The 18,034-nt window shown below is 41.4% G+C and overlaps 1 protein-coding gene across 8 annotated transcripts in view; it reads left to right on the top strand.

The window, feature by feature from the left end:
- Nucleotides 1–17,221: 17,221 nt before the first annotated feature.
- Tjp1 (tight junction protein 1) overlaps nt 17,222–18,034 on the top strand; it is a 268,814-nt gene continuing 268,001 nt past the window's right edge. For 6 of the 8 annotated variants that reach the window (XM_045144912.1, XM_045144911.1, XM_045144910.1 and 3 more), the window contains exon 1: nt 17,268–17,394. In XM_045144912.1, coding sequence (XP_045000847.1) covers nt 17,300–17,394 — 95 coding nt within the window. In that variant the 5' untranslated portion in view covers nt 17,268–17,299. Of the gene's footprint in view, nt 17,395–18,034 lie in introns of all 8 variants that reach the window. The other 2 variants (XM_045144906.1, XM_045144904.1) reach the window with 1 other exon arrangement.

Genomic DNA, 18,034 nt, shown 5'->3' with positions numbered 1-18,034 from the left:
CCTTGGACTTTCCTTAAAGTAATGCTTTAAAAATCATGGTAAGATATATTTAGCATTAAAATTTACCATTTTAGCTATATTTTAATTCTATTATTATTATTATTATTAACTATATTTCGTATGAATATATCATGTGTTCGTAATCTCTTTTCCCTCATCCTTGCCTCCATTCTGCTGGGGATCCTCCTCAGTATTCCCTATGGGGTTGTGGATTATGCATTGTGGGAGTAGCAGATGGTTGACAGTAAGATGTCTTTCAACCATCACCACCATGTATGTTAGTCAAGTTAAAGGGGAAAGATGTATTTAGGCTCATGATTTCAGAGGTCTCAGTCATAGTCCTTGGCTCTGTTGATTTTAGGCCTGTGTTGAGGCAGAACATCAATCATGGCAACAGGAGCAAGTGTTAGAAAATCCTCACCTAATTTTAGAATGGAAGCAGTGTGTGGGGATGGAATGAGGTAAAGTCCCCAAGACATGGCCTCTAGTGACCTACTTTCTCCAATTAGACCCCACCCACCTCCTCAAGTTTCCAGGGCTCAACAAGGTATCATTTGCTGAAGACCAGCCCTTCATCTGTGAGCCTGTGGGGGATATTTCATACTCAAATGATAACACCATGAACAGCAGAATATTTTATCTTCCCAAACTGAAACTCTGTGCCCATTAATGATGATTCCCTTTTCCACCACCTCCCCAGCTCCTGGTAGCCACTCTTCTACTTCCTACCTCTATGTATTTATTACTCTAGAAACCCCATCTAAGTGGAGTCATGGATCATTCATCAGTGTTTAGCATAGTTTACTTACTACAGTGTCCTTGTCACTTTGGCCTTCTCAGTGTTGCTGGCTTCTACCCCGTGTTTAGTGATCCTTGAGTCCATGTGTCTTCATGAGTGAAGGGGCAAGATGACTGCAAACAGTTTTCATTTTTCCTACAAGCCTCCCGGCTCATAAGGCCCAGAGTGTGGTCTCTGTAATAGTAGAGAGACAGCTATTACCCTTTAGGCTTGAGGGTGCTAAGTATGATGTCAGCAGGCAGCCTGAAGTTGTCACACTTGGCAAACTTAGGAGGCTTTTATAGAGTCCACTGCTAGCCTCTCTCCTGATGTGCCTGATGTGAACATTTATGGAATGATCCTAAGCCCTGATTGACTTCTTAATTGAGTCTAGCATTCATACTGAGATCCCTCTCTGGACAGACCGACTTTCTGTAGGGAGCTCTGGTGTTATTCTTCCACTATCTTTGAGTTCTCAGAAAAGATGGGAGGATGTGAATGGTGCAAGTCCCATGGTTCTGCTGCTAGAAATGCAGGTATTGATACAAATGAGATTTCCTTCCTTTTTTTAAGGTTGAGTATCTTTTTACTGTATGTTTATAGAACATTTCCTAAAGCCATTAATTCACTGACTGACATTTAGAATGACACCATCATTTAACCATTATACATAGTGCTGCAGTGAACATGGGTGTGTAGATATCTCTTCAATACACTGATTTCAACATATGTGAGTAAATACCAGAAACAAGGTTACTGGATTACAGAGTAGTTCTAATTGTAGTTGTTTTGAGGCTCTTCACTCTGTAACAAATGTACTAATTTATATTTCCACCCACAGAGTGTCAAGGTATCCATATCTTCACTAGCTTTCATCATTTCTGTCTTTGTAAAGGTACTGTGAAAGGTGTCAGAATCAAAATGAAGTCACTTGAGTCAACCCTAAGAACAAAAATAAATGAAAGAAAGATGAGAGATGTTGGAAGGAGAGTTCTTGCACATAATTGCCCAACAGTCCCTCACCAAAGATTGCCAGACCCCCACACTTGCATGGAGGTCACCACAACCTAGCCAAGAACTCCTGCAGGGACGAACCTCTAGCAACTGTCTGTTCAATACTGGATGGATGCCACTCTTTTTCTTGCGAGGGACGGGGAGGTAGGGTCATACTAGCCCAGGCTGACCTGGAATTCACTATGTAGTCTCAGGGTGACCTCAAACTCACATCGATCCTCCTACTGCTGCCTCTTGAGTGCTGGGATTAAAGGCATGCGTGGCTTGATGCCACTCTTGTTATCAATGAAATGTTACTTCAGAGTAATTAATGCAATTCTCCTCAGCTTTGTTGTTAAAAACGCCTTGCTTCAACCTCTTCAAATATGCCTGTCATTTTCTATAGCATGTGTAGCCCAGTGCACTACTCTGCTATTTCCAAGCAGATATAATTGGTCTTGGGTTGTTTTATTTTTGTTGTCATCTTTTTACCAACAGCCATTCTAACAGCTATTGTGATTTTATTTTATTTTATTATTTTTATATGACAGAGAGTGAGAGAGAGAGAATTGGCATGTCAGTGCCTTTAGCTACTGCAATCAAACTCCAGATGTGCATGTCTGACCTTGTGTGTCTGGCATACATGGGATCTGGAGAGTCAAACATGGGTCCTTGGGCTTTGCATGCAAGTACCCTAATGGCTAAGCCATCTCTCCAGCCCAGCCATTGTGATTTTAACTAGCATCTAATTGTTAGTGCTGTTGATCATTATTTCATGTATCTCTTAACCAGTTACATGCATTTTTTTTTAAAAACTCTTTATTCAAAATCTTTGCCAATTTCTTAATCAGATTTCTTGTTTTCTTTCTATAGAATAGCTTGGGTTCCTTAGGAATTGTGAATATTGGTTCTTTATCAGATGTATGGCTCACAAATATTTAGCCTCATGTATAGGCTGTCTCTTCACTCTTGTTTCCTTTTAGTGTAGAAAAATTTGATTTTAATGTAATTACACTTGTCTATGTTTCATTGCCTGAGCTTTTAAATATTTTTTTGTTTATTTTTATTTATTTATTTGATAGTGACAGAGAGAGAAAGAGGCAGACAGGGAGAGAAGAGAGAGAATTGGCGCGCCAGGGCCTTCAGCCACTGCAAGCAAACTCCAGACGTGTGCGCCCCCTTGTGCATCTGGCTAACGTGGGTCCTGGGGAATTGAGCCTCGAACCAGGGTCCTTAGGCTTCACAGGCAAGCGCTTAACCACTAAGCCTTCTCTTCAGCCCTGCCTGAGCTTTTAGATCTAAGTCTAAAAACATTTTGGCCCTAATCAATGTCATGTAAGTTTTTCCATATTTTTCTCTAATAGATTTATAATGGAATAGGAGAACACTATATTCTTTTTAATAAGCCACATTCAGAAAGACAAATACTTTCACGTGCATGTGTTGTCTAAAATCACTAAAGTATACAAATAGAGAGCAGAGAGCAGAATGCTTGTCACAAGGCTGGGGGCTGGGAGAATCAGGAGATGACCACCATGGAGTATAATGTCTCAGTAAGAAGATATAGTTTAGTTTCTTTTCTATACTGAGAGTTGTTATCACATAGCATGGTGCACATAACTTATAGTTGAGCTCAGGTTTCAATGTCTTTGGAAAGGTCACTCTCAAATTTTCTTATTAAAAACCATGTCAAAGGCTGGAGTGATTGCTCAGTGGTTAAGATGCTTGGTTGCAAATTCTAAGGCCCTGGGTTCAATTCCCCAGTACCCACATAAAGCCACATGGACAAAGTGGCACATACATCTGGAGTTCCTTTGCAGTGGCTACAGGCCCTGATGTGCCTATATGCTCTCTTCATCTGCCTCTTTCTTTCTCTCTTCTCTCTCAGATAAATAAATAAAATATTTTTAAAAACATGTCAAATATTAGAGGTAATGGATGGGTTAGTTGAATTTATTTGGCCCTTCCACATTGTATTTAAAATTATAATATCTGAGCTGAAGAGATGGCTTAGAAGTTAAAGGCACTTGCTCGCAAAGCCTGATTGCCTGGGTTTGGTTTCCCAGTACCCATGTAAATCAGATGTATCAAGTACAGTAATTTCTGTTGTTTGTTTACAATAGGAGGCCCTGGCATACTCTCCTTTTCTCTCTACCTCTCTCTTGTTCTCTCTCAAATAAGAAAATCAATATTTTTTTAAAAAATCATAATATCACTTTGCTGGTTTTTTTTGTTTTGTTTTGTTTTTTTTTGAGGTAGGGTCTCGCTCCAGTTTAGGCTGACCTAGAATTCCCTCAGGAGATCTCAAGGTGGCCTCAAACTCACAGTAATCCTCCTGCCTCTGCCTCCTGAATGCTGGGATTAAAGGCATGTACCACCATGCCTGGCTATAATATCACTTTATACCCCATAAATATGCACAGCTATAACTTGTCAATATATAATTTTTATCTCATTTATTTACCTACTTAGTGTTTTTTACAATATATATTACTTATTTGAGAATGAAAGAGAAGAAGGTAGAGAAAGAATGGGTGTGCCAGGGCCTCTAGCCACTACAAAGGAACTCCAGACACATGTACCCCCTTGTGCATCTGGCTTACGTGGGTACTGGGGAATTGAACCAGGGTCCTTAGGCCTTCAGACAAATGCCATAACTGCTAAGCCATCTCTCCAGCCCCCTACTTGGTGTTTTGTGTTTTTGATTCAGGGTTCACCCTATCCCAGGCTGACATGGAACTCACTTTGCAGCCTAGGCTTATTCTGAACTCGACAGCCCATTCTACCACAACCTCCTGAGTGCTGGTATAGGTATAGGTATGACCTATCACACCCAGCTTTAGATGTGGTTTTTGAAGCAGTGTCTTATGTAGTCTAGGCTGACCTCACACTCACTATGTAGTTGAAGATAACCTTGAACTTCTGATCTTCCTGCTGCTGGGATTACAGGTTTCACCATACTGGATTGGCTTATGTAGTGCTGGAGATCATACCTAGGGCTCTATGCATGCTAGGTGCCTTAGATTCTTTCTCATTTCTGTGACCAAATGTCTGACGATAAGCAGCTTAAGAAAGAAATGATTGAGGGACTGGAGAGATGGCTTAGTGGTTGAGGTGCTTGTCTGCAAAGCCAAAGGACCCAGGTTCAATTCCCCAGGACCCACATAAGCCAGATACACATGATGGCACATGCGTCTGGAGTTCCTTTGCAGAGGCTGGAGGCCCTGGTATGCTCATTCTCTCTCTCTCTCATAAATAAATAAAAGTAAAAATATTTTTCAAAAAGAAAGAAAGGATTGAGAAATACTAGGGGATGTTTCCTTTATGGCAGGGAACATGTGGCAGCATGGAGTGGTCATATTGCATTCAGTCAGGAAGCAGAGAGCAAAGAAAGCTGCTGTCAGACAGCTCTCTCCTTGTTATCCAGTCCAAGAACCCAGCCTGTGGAATGGTGCTGCTCACTAAGATAGGCTTTCTACCATAATGAACCCAATCACGATAATCCCAACAGGCATGCGCTAGTGGCTACTGTCCTGGGCGAGTCTAAGTCCTGTCAAGTTGAAAAGCAGTATAAACCATCACACTAGACAAGCTGTCTTCCAACTGAGCCACATCCCCAGACTGTTATATAACATCTTCAAATGCAGATCATTCATCTAACATCCCAGTGACTACAATGTCTGTTTTTGCTAATGGTTGTCTTTCACCTAGCTATATTCCTCAAGGCTGTCACTCTTCTAGTAAAGCTTTTATGAGGTCCCCAAAATCTTTATAGTTACTTATTTTTTATTTTCAAGAAGAGAGAGAGGGGGGAGAGAATGGACACCTGGGGCCTTCAACCACTGCAAATGAATTTTAGATGCATGCACCACTTTGTGTGCCTGGATTTATGTGGGTGCTGGGAAATGAAACTCAGATTGTTAGACTTTGTAGGCAAGTGCCTTAACTGCTAAGTCATCTCTCCAGGTCATAATTACTTATTTTAATCCATATTATACTATTAAAATTACAAATGTGAAAATCTTGTTACTCTTAGACATTTAAGCTTAATAAACAACTCTTATTTTACATACAATTTCATAATTTTAATCAAAATCAGAACAGTTCTTTCTACTTATATTTTAGTAAGTTCATACATGTAATGTTAAGTATCATTTATGCCCATATGTATGTATGTATGTATATATATATATATATATATATATATATATATATACACACACACACACACACACACACACACACACACACACACATATCACTAATACAACACCCTGGGCTGCTTAAACATACATTTTCAATGAAATTGACTGTCTCAAACATCTCAAATACATCAAGAGAGGGAGGTTCACATATGTAATAAAATTTTCCTAAGCATTTATTGGATCCATTTTTTAAAATATTTTTAAAATTTATTTATTTGAGAGAGGGAGAATGGGCACACCATTCTCCCTCCAGATGCATGAACAACCTTGTGCATCTGGCTTTCATTAGTACTGGGGGACTGAGCCTGGGTCCTTTGGCTTTGCAGACAAGCACCTTAACTGCTAAGGCATCCCTCCAGCCCCATAATACTTATATTTAAACACAACTTACATCAAGTACTGAGTTTTTATTCCTTCTAGAGTCTGTAAATTATTTAGCCAACTAAGGTGAACAAAACCATGCCAGACAATTGACATTGTAAGGTGATAAGTGTCAGACAGTGATATGATTCCTGGGCATAGGACCCAAGTAGTTCTAGGCTGGTCATCTTCTTGTGGAAACACTTCTCTGTCCCAGCCTCAGCAGTTGACAAATTCATGACTTTCAATTGTATCAATTAGTTTGTTGAAATTATCCAATTTCAATTTCTTACAATCCAGTGATTATTTTTAACCCACAGCCTTAATGACCTACCTTCCATTACTGAGTGCTTTCTGGATCGTGGTTATGAATTTCATATTTGGAGGTTCTTATTTAAAACTCTGCCCTAACACTGGAAATGTTCTCATGGGATTGCGCACCACTTAGCTGTAATTGCATTCTCCCTTTTACCTTATCCACAGTAGTTGACTATCCACACCTGTCCATGCTATACCATGGGAGAGATCTGTTCTACTTTTGTTTATACATTGAGATTATCCAATTTGCATATGTCAACATCCCATATTAACAATCTGTGTCTAAGTCATCACAGAATCTCTCATTTAATTTAGTGTGGCTAAAAGAGAATCATCAAATCTCCAAGCTTAGATGTTATGCTAGGCTTTCTGGGATTATTGGTCTATGGAAGCTGATTTCAGAGTCTCATCTCAGCGTCCTGCTGTTCATTTTAGCCTCTTGGTACATCTTTAACTCTGAAGTGTCCACATTTTTAAAATTCCCTTTTGTACCTATGACAACTATCATAATACCTAATAGTGTATGTTCAGTAGTTATTGACTGAATGGAAAAGATGATAAAATAGATTTAAAATTATGAACCTTAATCAGGTGTCCTGCTGTAATTCAAATATTTTCTGGAAGGAATTTGTCATATGTAAAGCAAAGGGCTGAGAATGAGCACATCATACATGCTGTTTTAACTACTGCTTAGTCCTTGGAAATTTGATACTTCATGTCAATCATAGCATCCATCTGACAATTAGACGCACAATATGAGCTTCCAGTTGCTTCTGATGAATATACCAGAATTTTATCACCCACATAAAAGCTGGGGGTAGTGGTTCATGCTTTTAATTCCAACAGTGGGATGGTGGAGCCAAAAGGATCCCCAGGGTTTGCTGGCTAGCTAGTCTAGTTGAAATGGTGAGCTTCAGGGTCAATGAGAGACCCTAGCTCAAAAAGAAAAGTGGAGAATGATTAAGAAGATAGCTGATGTTGACCTCTTAGTTATATCTATGTATGACATGTGCACTCATGTACACACACACACACACACACACACACACACACACCATATAAATATATACACACCATGACAAAAAAAAAAACAAAAAACAACAAATTCCCCCAAAGTCCCCAAGAGTAAAGTTCTCAAAACAGGTTCAGACTGTGTTGGAGCCTGGTGTAGTGCCATAATTCCAACAGTCATAAAAAGAAACAGGAGGATAAATGGATCCTTATTGATCAATCACAAATTCTTAGCTGGGTTATGTATTCAGACCCTGCCTTAAGCAAACAAATGACAAAAAGCAATAGATAGGTAGGTAGATGGATGGATGTGCAGACAGAAAAACAGACAGATAGAATGAAGCCATTAGATGGCAGAGGAATTTCTTGGTTTGAGTAGTTGAAAGAAGGTAGGCTGGGCAGATGAGCCAAGCTGTTGGGCCATGGGAGGGTAGATGTGGTAGGGGGACACTACAGAGTCTGGAGCACACAGTGACCTGTGACACCTCGGCATCGTCTTTCTAGAAGGCCCAGTAACCATGCTCCCTTTTAAGGAGAAATGCTTAGGAATTCACTCTGTCTGAAAGCTTGCACTGAAGCTGAAGGGAAGAAACTGACAAACAGCTCATAATGTCACACTGGTTTCCAAAGGTGGTTTACCCATTTATAGATACCAGCAATGCATTTGAGTCACCACCGATCCACGTTTTCCATACTTGTTACTTTATTTATTTATTTATTTTTTCTAGGTAGGATCTCACTGTAGCTCAGGGTGACCTGGAATTCACTATGTAGCCTCAGGGTGTCCTCAAAGTCTCCTCCTACCTCTCCCTCCTGAGTGCTGGGATTAAAGGCATGCACCACCACACCCCAGCTCAAACTTCTTACTTTAGATTTCATATTTCAGATATCTCCATAGATCATAGGGCGACTCACTGTGTTTTTAAGGTGTAGTTTCCATGAATACAAATGAAGTGAACACCTTGTTTTCATATTTGTGGTGATGTGTGAATTCTTTCTTTGTGAACTGCATATTGAAATATTATACATGTTTTCTATTATGTTGTCAATCTTTTTTCCTCTGATTGGTGGGCACTTAAAATGTAGTCATGTGCCCCATAAGAGTAAAGACTACAAATAAGACAGTAGCTTCATATGATGCTGTCACTTAGTCAAGTTGTTGCCTTTTCAATTCGTGTGGGCACATTCTATTATGTTCACACAAGGATGAAATCTCTGAATTTACCTCCCTTGTTAAATGAGGAATAACTCTGTGTGTGTGTGTGTGTGTGTGTGTGTTATGAGTCCTTCATACTTCATATTTCTTATTGCAAAGTTTTTTGGCAATAAGAGAGCTTCCACCCTTCCTTCTTCCATTTCTCCCTCCCTCCTTCTCTCCCTCCTCCTTCTCTTCCTCACCCACCCCTTTCCTTTCTTTCCTTTTTATCTTTCTTTCGGTGCTGGGGGTTGAACCCAGTGCCTCACACATGCGAGGCAGGTGCCTATCACTGAGCTTCACTCTTAGCCATCTTGTCAGATTGTAGTCTGAGGTGTTGAAACTGTGTCTCCTTTTATTTTCTAGTTTGTAAGAGTAGTCTTAGATTTAAATGATTGCTTTTATCATTTTTGATAGAACTTGCTGATGAAATGGGCCTGGAATTTTTTGCAGATTTAGTTTCTGTAATTATCATAAGTAGAAAGACTGAACATATGGCTTATCCTCTAAACTGGAGCATTTTTGAGAATTAAAGGGGTTATGAAAAATAATCAATGGACATTAGTATTAGGTGTAAACTGGGACTGTCATGGGCTTAATAAGATGTTAGGACACTATAATTATAAGGTTCCCCTTTGCTTATTATAGATTGCTTACTTCCTCCTGAATAAGTTTTGGTAAGTTATTTTTTAAAAGACTTTATCCATTTTTTAAATAATTTTTAGAGTTTATTGGTATAAAGAATTCATGTTAATCTTGCACTGTCTTTTTGATATCTGCAATATCTCTGCATGCCCCTTTCTATTTCTAGATATTAGGTAATTATACCGTCTCAATTTCTTATTATCTTTTTAATTTTGTTAAAATCAACCAAATAACTAATAACTTTATTAGACCTTTTTATTATAAGCTTAAATTTTATTTTTAAAATGCCATCTTTTTATTTTCTTCTACCTCTCCTATCTCCTACTTGAGAGAAATGTTTGATTAACTCTCTGAACATAGACATTTTAAAGTTAAATTTCCTTCTCTGTGTTATACATCAGAACTCTTACATGAAATACTTTATTGAAATTTTGTTTAAAATATTTTTCAATATTTTATTTAAATGCATGCTTTTGTTTAAAATTCTTAATATATGGGTTTTTCATTTCACATTGTTGGTTTCTAGCTTGATTGCTTTCTCTAAGAACATGTTCCATACAGTTTTAAATAATGAAAATGTATTGAGAGAGACTTGCTTTTTAAATATCTTTATCAAATATTGTTTAGAAAAATATGAATTGTATGGTAACTAGGTGAATACCTCACAATGTCAATTTTATTATTTTATTCAAATATGACATCTTCACTGGTTTCTGCTATTTCTATTAGCAACTGAAGGATATACTGTACAAAATACTCTTTATCTATTGCATCATGAAGTTTGACCAGGGCTTGTCTTTATGTATCTTGAAGGTATATATTCAAAATACACAAATTTAAAGTTGTATACTCCCAGCAAGAGGAGCCTTTTATCAACACCAAGTAACCTGTACTTCTATAATTTCAGCTTCTTTAAGGCTATTTTTCTTAATATGCTTATGTTAATTTTCTTTGAGAATTTGCTGCATATTTCATTTAATCTATAAATTTTCAATTTTCCTGTATTTTTATATTGTCAAGATATGTTTCTTGTAAATAATGTAGAGACAGAGCAGTGCATGGGATTGTTCATTTTTCTTAGAAAAAGAAGTGGTCAGATGTGTACTTATATACTGATTTATGGGCTTTGACCAGTGATTTGGTTGGATGAAACTTGGAAGGAATGTAACTGGAAAAGTGGAGACAGGAAGATGCTTGTGACATATATGAATGACCACTACAGGAGGATTTTAATAAGTGAAGAAGATGGTCTTATCCTGCGGACCCGATGGCCCTCTACTGTGGACCCAAGTCAGCCTCTTTGCACAGTCACTCCTGTCATTGCCAATGAGCTCATGAACAAAGTGGACACGGAGGCAGCAGCAGAGGTTGCATATGGGATTAGAAACACGCACTTCTACTCATCAAGACTGCAATGGCTTCCGGCCTGCTGAATTTCTAGTCTGCCAGCAATAAAGAGCAACCCGGGACCCTGATATGAAGACAAGCCCTGGAGTGACCAGTCAGCTACTGGGTGGTAGGTTAGTTACATTAAACCTCTTCCACAGTGGAGGGGCAGTGCATTGTTCTTAGTAGAATGGACATTTAGTCTGAATATGGACTTTTACCTTTCCCAAATTCATATGTTAATACCTGAACCCTCAAGGTGATGCCACTGGGGAGTGGGGCCTTAGGGAGAAGCACACAGGAAAATCTACTATCCACAGACACACAGAATGCCTTTTCCTCAATCATGGAATTCCACAGAGCATTGCTTCTAATCAAGGAACTCAGTGCACAGCAAGTGAAGCATAGCCATGGACCCACAGGATTTATCATGTTCCCTGCTTATCTAGTCCTTTTGGGCTACCATAACAAATTCCCATAAACTAGTGATCTATAAATAACAGAAATTTATTTCTCATAATTCTGGAGGCTGGGATACTTATGATCAAGGAGTTGGCTAAGTTGGGGTTTGGTAAGAGTACACTAGTGGTTCACAGAAACTATCATCTTGCATCCTCATATGGTAGAAGGGCAAACAACCCTCTTATGTCTATTTTATAAGGCCACAAATCTCATTCAAGAAAGTTCAAAGCTAATCACCTCTGCCAAAGTCCCACTATCTCATGGCATCACCTTGGGGAGGACATTGGCAGGTGAATTTGGAGAAACACACATATTATTTTGTAACAACCGACTTCATAGGATGGTGTCAGGGCCTTTTAAATATTAGAATACTAGCTATGTGAAAATGCTTTGCCAAGCTGGGCAAGGTTCTCTAGAAGGCAGCAAACATTTTGGATTAGCACCCAGCAAATGGTGCCATAACTAGAGCCAGGTTTCAGAAGGGCCGAGAATCATGGGATGCAATGAGAGTAGCACCATTCACTATAACCCTTAGTGGTTCTTAGCAATCTTATTGTTTCTTGTCCCTAAGACAAGATGCTCTGTTTGCCTTAGTTCCAAAGCAAGGAATGCTTTGTTTACAACAATGGCTCTATTGAGCTGGAAATTGGCCAGTTTGGACTTCTCATGCCTCTAGATCAACAAAGAAGGGAGTTGTTATGCTGCCTGGATGTTTTTGGTCCTGACCACCAAGAGAAGCTGACCACAATCCAAGTTACTGATTGCAGTGGAAGTAAGGGAGAGGCTGTTTGAGAAGAAGGCTATCTTTCAAAGTGTCTCATAGTATTACTAAGTTCTGTGTTAAAGCCCATGGAAAACTAGATCTTAATTCAGGAAGGGCAGCTATTCATGGCTAAGACCCTTTAGGAATAAGGTGTCAGTCACCCCACCAAGTCAATAACTACAACCAGAAGAGATGCTTGCTGAAGACAAAAAAAAAAAAAAAAGTAGAATACATAGTAATAAATATCATCTTTGAGTCTGTGACCAGTTACAGAAATCAGGACTATAGTTTTCATTGGTATTTCCTCCTTAGGGGTTTTAACTCGGGTAGGTAAGATCAAATACTGTTTGCAGAAATTTTTGCAAGCATATGTATGTGTGTGTACTGGGCCACTATTTAAAATGTGCTTCTGGGGTTAGGGTTTACTCCTTAGTCACAGAGTGCTTGCCCACTATGCACAAGGCCCTGGGTTTGATCCCCAGCTTTGAGGATAAAGAAAATAAGATGGAAAAATAATCTTAAGTATGCTTGAGGGTGGTGGTCAAAAGAATTTGAAACACTATCTCAGACGAAGGTGGAAAACATGGTAATTGCTGTAATCATGGCTACTTTGCTTGTTGGGAGTCAGGGTGGAAATGGTTTCTTTGGACCTTGCTTCCTCATCTGCCTTTGAAGTATTAGCTGGATTCGGAAAGGTAAAAGCAATTTTCAGTTGTTTGTAAAAATTTTTTACTTATTTATTTTGTATTTATCAGAAAGGGGTGGGAGAGAAAGAAGGTGCACCAGGGTCTTTTGCTGCTGCAAATGAACTTCATGTGCATGTGCCACTTTGTGTGTCTGATTTTACAAGGTTACTGGGGAATCAAATTTGCAAGCAAGTGTCCACAACTACTGAGCCTTCTCCCAGCCCGATATACATACATACATACATATATATACATGCATACATACACACACACACACACACACATATTCTTGCCTTCATAAAATGATGCCAGTTTTCCAGCTAGATATCTTTCTACATTGTACCCAAAACTTCATGGGTACCCCATCTTGTCATTGTATAAAATGAGATTTATGAAAAGTCTTGAAATATTTCACTTTGCACTCATGCTCCCACCTCAAATTCAACAAATCCTGGGTGCTTGCTGTATTGCAGGCAGTGTTCTGAGCTCTGGAGGTGGAAAAGTAGACAAAATACTTTCTGTCAGTGGGAGCTTTGTCATTGTCATTATTACCACCAATTAAAGCTTTTGCTTATAATTCTGTTCCACTTTTCTGTTTCTTCTTGAATCATTTTCAATAGATTGGTCTTTCTAGGAATTTTTCCATTTCATCTAGATTATTTGATTTACTGGTACATAACTGCTAATGGTAATCCCTTATAACCTTTTTTAAACTTAAAACAATTGTTTTTGTTTTTTGATTTTTCGAGGTAGGGTCTTGCTCTAGCCTAGGCTGACATGGAATTTATTACGTAGTCTCAGGCTGGTCTCGAACTTGTGGCAATCCTCCTACCTCTGCCTCCCAAGTGCTGGCATTAAAGGTGTGTGCCACCACACCCAGTCACTTTTAAGCTTTTTGATATGGTTTTTGAATACTGTTAAATGTATTGAGGACTTGTTTCCTATTTAATCTGACCTATTCTGAAGAAGATTCATGTGTACATTAGAAGACTGCGTAGTCTTTATGGTGGAATATCCTAGCAATGTGTGAGCCTAGATTGTTCACAGTGTTTTTCACATCTTCCATTTGCTTCTTGGTCCTTTGACTTAGTCTATTCATTGTGGGACCAATTCTTTCTGCCTTGATCTATACATTATTGAACCAATTTCTTACGGTTTTTCTTCATGTATTTTGGGGGCTCAGTTGAATGCGCATTTTTTTGGTAATTGTTATGTTTTCTCTATAGACTGATTTTTTTTTCTTTCTTTTTTTTTTTTTTTTTGGTTTTTTGAGGTAGGGTCTCACTCTAGCCCAGGCTAACCTGGAATTCACTATGGAGTCTCAGGGTGGCCTTGAACTCACGGCAATCCCCCTACCTCTGCCTTCTGAGTGATGGGATTAAAGGCGTGTGCCACCATGCCCGGCTTAGACTTATTTTTTTTTTAATCATTATAAAACTTTCTTATTTCATCTAGTAACAATTTTTGTTCCTGGAAGTCTGATTTTTCTGATGTTGGTATATCCTTTCAAGCTCTCTTTTATTGCTGCTTGCCTGTTAAGTGTTTTTCCATTTGTCTTCCATTAATTTGTTTTTAAAAATATCTTATTTATTTATTTGAGAGACAGAGGCAGAGGGAGAGAGAGAGAGAGAGAGAGAGAGAAAGGGAGGGAGGATGGGCGTGCCAGGGCCTCTAGCCACTGCAAACAAATTCCAGACACATGGGCCATCTTGTGCATCTGGCTTACATGGGTACTGGGGAATCGAACTTGGCTTCTTAGGCTTAGCAGGCAAGCACTGTAACTGCTAAGCCATGTCTCTAGCCCCTAATACCTGTTTTAAAGTATCTCTTACAGACAGTATGCTAAAATGCCATAAAATTCACTGTTGTTGCCAATATTCAGTTATTTTTCTTAAACAAACCCTCCGGATTGTTGCAACCTTTAGCTAATGTCCAGAGTTATAAAAAGGTTGGTTTTGACTATTTTTGCTGTTCTCCCTTTTATGGAGAAACGGATTTTTTTTAATGATTGTGAAAGTGCTTCTCTCATATTCCTTTCTATGTCACATTATCCTGAGTAGATCCTCCTGCTTTGATTATGTGAATCTTTCAGTACAGCATAGAATATTCATCAAATGTCCTACAAGTAACATGGTGAGTGATGCAAAAGGCCACACAGACATTAACAAAATATGAATATGGAAGGACAGCATCTAATGCTTTCAAGAGTATGGACTGGGCTGGCTGGGCTGGGCATAGTGGTTCTTCCCATATCCTTAGGAGGCTGAGGCAGGAGGATTGTAAGCTCAAGGAAATTTAGCAAGACCCAGTCTGAAAACTATTATTTTAAAGTGGGAGTATAGGGCTAGAAAGATGGCTCAGCAGTTAAAGGCACTTGCGTGCAAAGCCTAATGACCTGGGTTTGATTTCCAAGTACCCACATAAAGCCAGATGCACAAAGTGGCACATGCATCTGGAGTTTGTTTGCAGCAGCTAGAGGCCCTGGTGCACCCATTCATTCATTCATTCATTCATTCATTTTTTTCTCTCTCTCTCTCTCTCTGCTTGCAAATAACTCAGTATTTTTTAAGTTGGAGTGTAACACAGTGATGGTACGTTTGCTTAGCATGTATGGCCCATGGGTTCCATCCTCCATACTGCTCCAAGACCCTCTCTCCTGCATGTGGTGTGTGTCAAGGATCTGCCAATTTCTCATATTCTGTGAAGGCTAAAACTTCTGGACAAATGAAAGTGAAATAGACTTGGACTGCATTTCCAGTTTTAAATAACATTGGTCTTACAAAGTTGGTTCAGACTTTGGTTATCAAGACTCTTTGCCTGTGGCCCTTTAGCTGACAGATCCCTATTAAATACAGTCCACTGTGACCAGTGATCAATCATCAGATTGATTTTTAAAAGCCTGTCAGTGATGCCACTGGCCATGAGTTATGCACTCGAGGCACTGACAGCCAAGTGTGCATTTATGTTGCCAGATGGGAATGAAATTCAGGTGAAATCACAAGGTAATATTAATGATGTGTAAAAGAAATAGACAACTATGGGAATGTTGATGTTCCAGGGACGAAGCCAACAGAACTTACTGAATGAGCAAAGTAGATTATCAGCAAGGCCATGGATGGAGGATGCTTATAATCCCAACACTTGGGAGGCTGAGGCAGGAGGATTGTCATAAGTTTAATGCCAGCCTGGGCAACAGAGTAAGACCTTTTTTCAATAAAGATAAAGAAAGCGCGGCTGGAGAGATGGCTTAGCATTTAAGGCGCTTGCCTGGGAAGCCTAAGGACCCAAGATTCTATTCTCCAGGTCCCACGTAAGTAGATGAACCTGGCGGCGTACGTGCCTGGAGTTCATTTGCCGTGGCTAGGGACTCTGGAGCGCCTATTCTCTGTGTGTGTCTCAAACAAAAATAAACCAATTAATTAAAGAAAAAGAAAGTGGTTGTGACGGAAGGAATCAGACATACTAGAAGATGGTGGACAAAAGACAATTTCATTCAAGGACCGCTCTGAAATACTGCACCACAAACGATAAAGTGTGGAGAGCAGGTTACGCTTCAGGCACAGAAAAGATGCTCTGTGGGTACACGAAATACTAGAAGACAAGAACCGGTCAGGTTACTCTTGATAGTTTACTTTAGCCCAGGCTGGTCTCAGGCTCTCCATCCTCTGACGTCCCAGGGCTTGGATTAGGTGTCTTGCCACCACCCCGGACTGGATAAATTGCTTTTGAACAGAGCGCTTTAATTCTCAATTTTTGTGATATTTTAAATGGCAGTGCATCAATGCATTGTTTTTTTCTTTTTCTTCCTTTTTGTTTTTTCTCTCCCTATTCCTCAGTTCCACAAAAAGTTTAAACGTCATGGAGCAGTCTTAACTTTTCCCATTGGCTACTGAGGTAAATTTGCACTATTTGGCCATTTCCACTCTCCAGGACTACCGTGCGCACGAGGACTGCATACTTGTGCGTGTATAATATGCATGCGATCTATAGTGTATGAATGCAAAATCGTCCAACACTCCAAGGTGGAAAACAAATTATGATTACAAACCGTTAAGGGGTGGGGTAAGGGCAGATTTTAAAATCATTGCTGCCTTTGCGCTTCTTGGAGGGACCAGCCGTCAGTCCCCGAGGAAACTGAGGCACGTGGGGCGCGGCCTGCGGGCGCTGGGGGACGCCTCCCGCCCGCCGCCCCAGCCCGCCGGGTGCAGCGCGGCGCGGCGCGGCGCAGCGCGGGCGCCGGGACCGCGCGGGCGCAGGAGGCGGTGCGGGCGGCGGCGGGAGCGGCACGCACGGCGACGGCGGCGGGAGCCCGAGCCACGCACGGCCGCGGCGGCGGAGGGAGCGGGAGCGGGAGCCGGGCGCGCACGGCGGCGGCGGCGGCGGGGGCGGCGGCGGCGGCGGATGGCCCAGAGCTGATCTATGCGGCGCTTGGAGGGGCTGTGTCTGCGGCGGCGGCGGCGGCGGCGGGGCCCTGCCCGCGAGCGGAGCGGGGACAAGATGAAGTACCAGAAATACCTGACGGTGCTGCAGATGGCCATCGGCGTCACCCCCTCCAACCGCGGCAGCCTGCTGCCGCTCAAGAGGAAGCTGTGGTGAGGACGCGGGCCGGGGCGCGGGGCGCGGGGCGCGGGCGGGCGGGCGGGCGCGGAGCCCGGCGCCGCGGCCTTTGCGGACGCCCCGGGCTGGCGGGCGGGAGCGGCCGCCGTCGCCTCGCGGTGCCCCGCGGAGCGCGCGCGGCGCTGCGGCGGGGACCCGGGCTCCCGCACCGCCTTCGGGCCTCGGCCCGCTCTCCGTTCCGTTCCACACCAGCGACTTGTCGCTGCGAACGAACGAGCGCAGACCGTGCCCCGCGTTTATTCTCATTGTGCGCGGTCCGCTCTTGGGTCCACCGTGCACCACGCGCCGTTCCCACGCCGAGGGGAGGAAGTTGTGAGGTGAGACCGGCGTCGTCCGGGGCTGTGGTCTCGTCGGCGTGCATTCCGCGTCTCCCAACCTGCTGGCTGGCTGGGGTTGAGGCAACAGAAAAGGACACCTTAGACGAAAATGCCCGGAAATTACCCAGCTCTGGCTTACATAGTCCTTGTCTCTCGGAATGTATGTTGCATTTTATGAGCGTCTAACGTGTCCTATGGGATCCTAGTAGCCAACGCATTCCACTGGGTTGAGATGCAGGCTGAGGGTCCTGTCACAAAAGAAGTAAAAGAAAGAGGATAGCAATTATGATACTCAGTG

Source organism: Jaculus jaculus, chromosome 3 (genome assembly GCF_020740685.1).
Source record: "Jaculus jaculus isolate mJacJac1 chromosome 3, mJacJac1.mat.Y.cur, whole genome shotgun sequence".
NCBI classification, from domain to species: domain Eukaryota; kingdom Metazoa; phylum Chordata; class Mammalia; order Rodentia; family Dipodidae; genus Jaculus; species Jaculus jaculus.
The sequence above is the reverse complement of the archived record's forward strand: the minus strand, read 5'-3'. Positions and strand labels throughout refer to the sequence as shown.